We start from the raw sequence: 6,119 nt of genomic DNA, 5'->3' as shown, positions 1-6,119 counted from the left end.
TGACTGTAAACTGCTCTTCGTGCTGACGAAAATGGTATGAAAATGTGCACTAGTCCAGGGTTGAAGGAAAAATATGGAATTAATTTATGGTGTATGATGGGAAATTGAGTTTTGTGTTAGTTAAAATATTTTCTTAAATTCAAATAAGAGCTTTAATGTAGTTTATATGATGACCAAACAGCTAAAAATGCATAAAACACAATGTCTCTCACAAGGGGCTGTGTATAGCACCATAATTGTCGAAAGTCAAAACGTATTACATAAATATCACTTCAAATCCCAGAATGCTTTAACAGCTGCGCGTTGCCTCTGGGAGATGTAGTCCACGAAACAGGGTCGTTTCCGTGTATCCAGCCTACGTTTAGGTGGTGGAATCTGCTCTGCAAAGACAAACACATGTGAAATTATTGATCAGGTAGGGCAAACAGCTTATTCTGCCGGCTCGCACCCATTAAACATGTCAAGCGCATTAAAACCGTAAAGGATTTTATTTTGGTCAGTGTTTGTTGTTCCGTTAAACTAGAAGTTAGAGCCATGGTGCAAAATCAGCGCTTACATGGCGATGCATTTCCTTTTGTTCAGCTAGCTTATGAGTAGAAATGCAGGAGCCAAATTTTCAGAAATGTTACCCCCTTAAAATAAAAAAGAGTACATTATTTAATTCATGTTAACTAGTCAGGAGGTTTTTATGTAGATATACTACCCATACATATTTCAGACTGCACGCGACACGTCGACGTTTAATTAGCTAGCCCCGCTGGAGTTACACATTTATTAGCCATATAGTTGGATGTAGCTATAAATACATAACCTGTGGTCTGCGTTAGCATTCAGCTACCTGACTTAGCATAAGCTTTAGGCTTGGCGCAGTTAATGTTGTTTACATCCGGTTATGCTTGTCTGTTGGCTAATTTGCATGACTGTCATCGGTTTTTGTCAGGGGAGCAGATCTGCACGGTGCAGGAGTTTATCAACAGTGTAAGATGTTTAATAATGCATGTAAAAGTAGCTGCTTAGGGGATAATTCAGGCGTCAGCTGTTTCCGACAGAATCACACTAACTGACCTGTCTTGTGTCTCACAGGGTTGTGTGAATTTATGGAAACATGTCAAAGAAACGGGGCAGGTAGGCTCACAGTATTTATTATGACCTAATATCTGGTTCTGCACACAGCAGTCATATGAACAATACACATTAAACTCTGATCACTTGGTTACCCACATCTAGCACAGAGAAACATGAACATTGTAAATTTTAAATAATTTCACATGATCTTACAACCTTCGAATGCTAGTGTAATTGTTGATTAAACATCTGCTAATAAGTATTTTGTGTACATTTATCTGTGCTTTACACTGTATGTACACCGGGGTTAAATAGGGCAGCATAATTTGGTGAAAAACTTATACTGCAATTGTTGTACACACTAGTGCAGTGTCATTTTGTATGTTTGCTTTGATATTAGCAAAGAGTACTCAGTTTAAATGTTTCTAACTGAAACATGCAAACTTAATCTACCATAAGAAACATATAAATAGAACTGAATTGCATATTTTATACAGAAACTCCCTCTGGTCAGTGTCACCAAATCAACCAAAAATATCATCATCCAACAGAGGCTTTGTTTGTTTGTTGACATTTGTGGAGTTAAATTATCCTAAATCCTCTAGTATTTGGACCTCTAAATTTCAGCCTTTTGTGATTATATAATTTCCCAGGCTGATATTACAGTTACAACTTGAGTAAAAGAGCAAACTGAAAGTTTTTTTGTTTTCACTGGTACAGTTTTTTTTTTTTTGTATTTGTCTATACAAGTTCAAGTTTGTATGTCTGAATTGGTAAACAAAACACACATTTCTAAATAATCAGTAATTTGCATTTTTGTTGAAGTCTGAGGAAACTCAAGATATAGGTACAATATCACTTTTTAACAAACTCTGTAGCCTTAGAATGCACTGTGGTAGCATAACTTAGTTTTCTTTTTATTGCTACATGTATACTAGTACTGACATGTTTATAGACACTGATGATTGATCAGAGCTTCATTCATTCAGTCTTCATTTCAGTTTTGGAATGTATTGATTAGGAGGACCCAGAGAAATAAAAAAAACCTTCCGTAAACTTACAGGTTTAAGACTAATTGAAGGAAAGGTAATGGTGACAATGGTGATAAAAACAACTTAAAACATTTCAGTAGAAATAATGAAACAATTAAAAGAAATTAGGGAATTGGGGAAAATTAAATCAAGACATATGAGTAAACTAAAATAAGAACAGCTACGGGTAGAATATGATGAAATTAAATATTTAATTGGCGCTAGAGTTAAAAAAGAAGCAACCTTAAGTTTTTGTGTTCACAACTAGATTTACCAAAACAGATAAAACAATGCAGTAAATGTTTATTAAGCTACAAACTCTTGTGACATAATATCCTGTAAATGGTGCCACCTGTTCTTTTTCTGTTTCAAACTCATTTTCTCCTGATGCTCGTAGGAAGCGTAGCAGTGGGGAGCTGAGTGAGAGCTCAGCATCGACCCTGAGCCCAGACCCAGATAACCTGCTGGGCCGCAGGATCCAGCACACCTGGAGAGAAAAGGGTAACGTGACCAAGTGGAAAGGCACCGTACTGGAGCGTCTCACCGTTAACAGCTCCCTTTACATGGTCAAGTATGACGGCTTTGACTGTGTGTATGGCATTGAGCTGTTTAAAGACAGTCGGGTTTCCAACCTACAGGTGCTTGCAGAGAAAGTTGGTGAGTGCAATATGCATATAAATTATTTTGTGTGGGTGTTCAAATTTAACAGTTTGGGTAACAACTCTGGTCCCTTTCCAAGTATAGCATTTTGTTTATCATTAGCTCCAGTCTGCTGATATAAAGGTGATAGTGTTTCACAGGTTTTTGCAGATATTATGGGTACAATGTCAGCAGTGTGAGACGATCATTGGGGAGCCATAAAATGCTGCAGTTAAAAGGCTCAGCACAGTCCTGTCCTTCCCACAGTGAACAATAAGATCAAGGTGCCTCCTGGGGCAGAGGAGCTGGTGGGCCGAGCTGTCGAGCATCTGTTCGAGAAGGAGGACGGTGAGAAAAATGAGTGGCGGGGTATGGTGCTGTCCCGAGCACCTATTATGACCCACTGGTATTACATCACCTACGAGAAGGACCCGGTGCTGTACATGTACCAGCTGTGGGACGATTATAAGGACGGAGATCTGCGAGTCCTGCCAGAATCAGGTACAGTAGCTAGAGCTTTAATGTTTGTTTGCATAAAACTGTCACTGCTTATCTATGACAAAGAATCATCTGTGTCTCTATTGTAGAACATTTTGTGCTTGATTTAATAATAACTTTTTTAGAGAATGATTTTTGTGGTATGAACAAGAAAAGGCATATACAGTTTGGAAGTTATTATTAGACCTCCTGAGATTTTCTGTTGAAATTAATATCAATATACTATAATATTAATATCAATATCTTTTGGTATACTGTTTTTAGAATATTGTTGTTTCTTGTTGTGTATTTCTTATTGACAGTATGGGGCATTTGTCACCATTAAATTAAATGCACTTTCTTTTTTAAATTTAGTACGCAAACATTTTTGCGAGTTTTGGCAGATTTTTTTGACTCACATTTATACACAAGAAACCCCAGTTTCCTTTATAATTCACAATTATATCAAAATTATGACTTGACGCTACTATGTCAGGACGGGATTATTAACCTCATACAAGTAAACGAAGGAGAGGCTGCGTACCCCACATACATCATAAGCAGGAAAATTTAGAAACTTCCTGAAGCAAGATGTCCATCCTGCCAAAGGACATCAAAATAAGAGTCCTCTTCTCAACTCAGTTTTTCACCTCCTAAACTCCTTGAGCTTTGATTGTGAGCTGGAAATTAATCTCAGTGTAGAATTTTGAACGGTTTAGGAGTGAGGATCAAGGACAGAGGAGGCTGCAGATGTATACTTTGTAGAAATGTTTTGTTTGGGTTTTTTTTTGGCAGTTACAACTGTGACATGTTAAAGAGGCAGGATAGACATGAATTAGATGTGAACCATAGGTTTACATTACCACTCATCTGAGAGGTAATAAAATACAGTTGGTACTGTAACAAAATAATGGACAGATGATGCACGTCACATTCAAGTGACATGTCTTTATAATTACAGCTCTGTAATGAGGACGTCTTATTTTGTTAGATGTCTCTTTCCTCAGCTCTTCTCTCCTCAGAACTGGGAAGTAGAAAGGGTTTTAAGAACAGAAACTAATAAAGTCAAGGCATAACCTGAAGTGGTGACCTTAATAATGGACCTTTATAAGAATCAGTTACAATCATCAAAACACAAACATGTTGAGTTTGGGTAAAGGCTCAGCTCTGTCTTAGTGCTGCATTTAGTTATTGTCTAGTTTTCTGATGACTGTTTTTCCATTTTCCAGAAAACAAACATTTGCTCCCAGCAGATAGGAAGCCAGGGGAGGAGCCAGAGAGCCTTGTGGGTAAGCAGGTGGAGTACGTGACAGATAACGGTCTGAAGAGAACAGGTTTGGTCATCTACCAGGTCCCGGCTAAGCCTACAGTATACTACATCAAATACGACGACGACGTCCATATCCACGTCTACGATCTGGTGAAAACCACCTAGTACTGACTGTCGTTTAGTCTTCAGCTGACGGCTTATCTTCATCCTGACCAGTCGTTACCTGTTATAGTGTTAAAGATTTCTGTTTTCCTCTGGTGGGAGGAGGCAATGTGCCGAAGATCAAAAACCCTGTCTTTTTCATCCTCATATTATGAGAAATCTAGGTTTTTGATTCTCATTTTTTTAAGTTGACCCTAATGTACGACCTCTTCATTGTAAATAAAGCAGGTCTGAGACCGGTTGTATAGCCCAGCAGATGAAAAGGAGCTAGGCGTTTGTTTTGGTTCTGTCACATCTGTTTTGTCCAGCTTTTAAACTCCAAATCCAAACTTTTTGTAAGCAACACATCAAACTAAAAGAATCATCTTTCTAATCTATACCTCTGTGTTTTACTTGTTTTTCGTTTGACTTTTATATGCCTGTGCTATTTATTTCACCTGGAATATCTTGCTGTGCTGCTGGTAATATTTTTGGCAAAACTTGTCTGTGCTTTGTGTGTGTCACTGAGTAGGCCTCTGTTTGAATATAGAAGTAATATTCATTTGACCAGTGTGCTAATTTTACCATCAGATTTCAGCTGAAGTGTATAGGCATCGAAGAGACTCAACTATGTCTCATATCACCAGTATAAAATGTATCATATTTATGTTCTGTTTCATCATGTAAACTGCAAGTTTTCTACATTATAATAATATATCCCAAAAAAAAAACAACTAATGTTGATGTCAAGTTGTTTCACCGGTGTTTGTGCTACACTCTATTTTATGTAGTTAAAATTGGCTACCAACATTTTTTAACATTTTGGACTAAAGTCTTATTTGCCAAAACTGGATGATGTGACATATATATTGAGGCCTCAGAATATTGTTAATTGTGATCCTGAATATGTTTCATTCTGTAAATATAATCAAACATTTTTATGAACGTAAAAACAAAGATGCTTGAAAAGGATGTTGTCGTGCAGTCATTGTTGAGTACTGTTCATGTTTGTGTTTACATGCCCTTAGGAATTAGTACACAAAAATCGGCCAATAACTATCAAGTAGATCAGTATCTAGTCTCTTTAATTGTATAAAGTGACCAGTTAAGTAAGTGATAGAATTAAAAGTTACATTTTCTAATGTTATTATATGTTTACCATGGATCCTGTAACATTTCAGGAGGTTTTATTAAACAATGAATGAAAGGTAAAAGAAAAAGAGGATAGTTGGAATAGATAATGAAGTTAGTCGTAACACACCCAACATTTCTGCAGTTTTTACTTTTCAAGGCCTATTTATTCAGATTCCTTATTAGCTTCTCTGGCCAAAGAAATAGGGGGAGCAGACAAGATCTTAAACTCAGTGTTACACAGAGAAAAACAAATCCCCTTTGAGCAAGCACTTGGCGACAGTATAGAGGAAAAACTCTCTTTTAACAGGAAGAAACCTCTGATGGAACCAGACTCGGGGTGGGTGGCCATCTGCCTCAACCAG

General features: G+C 37.3%; 1 protein-coding gene across 1 annotated transcript; it reads left to right on the top strand.

The window, feature by feature from the left end:
• Window positions 1-293: 293 nt before the first annotated feature.
• LOC115437646 (spindlin-Z-like) lies at window positions 294-5,592 on the top strand. Its single transcript, XM_030160937.1, has 5 exons — window positions 294-415; window positions 1,084-1,125; window positions 2,494-2,753; window positions 3,003-3,236; window positions 4,442-5,592. Exons 2-5 carry the CDS (start codon window positions 1,106-1,108, stop codon window positions 4,645-4,647), a joined length of 720 nt encoding a protein of 239 aa, XP_030016797.1. The 5' UTR covers window positions 294-415; window positions 1,084-1,105; the 3' UTR covers window positions 4,648-5,592.
• The last annotated feature ends 527 nt before the right edge of the window (window positions 5,593-6,119 follow it).

This window comes from Sphaeramia orbicularis, chromosome 17 (genome assembly GCF_902148855.1).
Source record: "Sphaeramia orbicularis chromosome 17, fSphaOr1.1, whole genome shotgun sequence".
In the NCBI taxonomy this organism is placed as follows: Eukaryota; Metazoa; Chordata; class Actinopteri; order Kurtiformes; family Apogonidae; genus Sphaeramia; species Sphaeramia orbicularis.
Note: the sequence above shows the minus strand (reverse complement) of the source record. Positions and strands in the feature narration are given on the sequence as shown.

Excerpts from the sequence above, each read along its gene's own strand:
- LOC115437646 (XM_030160937.1), top strand. The coding sequence starts at position 1,106 with ATGTCAAAGAAACGGGGCAG. Across the intron at positions 2,754-3,002 it reads GGTGCTTGCAGAGAAAGTTG|TGAACAATAAGATCAAGGTG; the intron begins GTGAGTGCAATA and ends TCCTTCCCACAG. Across the intron at positions 3,237-4,441 it reads GCGAGTCCTGCCAGAATCAG|AAAACAAACATTTGCTCCCA; the intron begins GTACAGTAGCTA and ends TCCATTTTCCAG.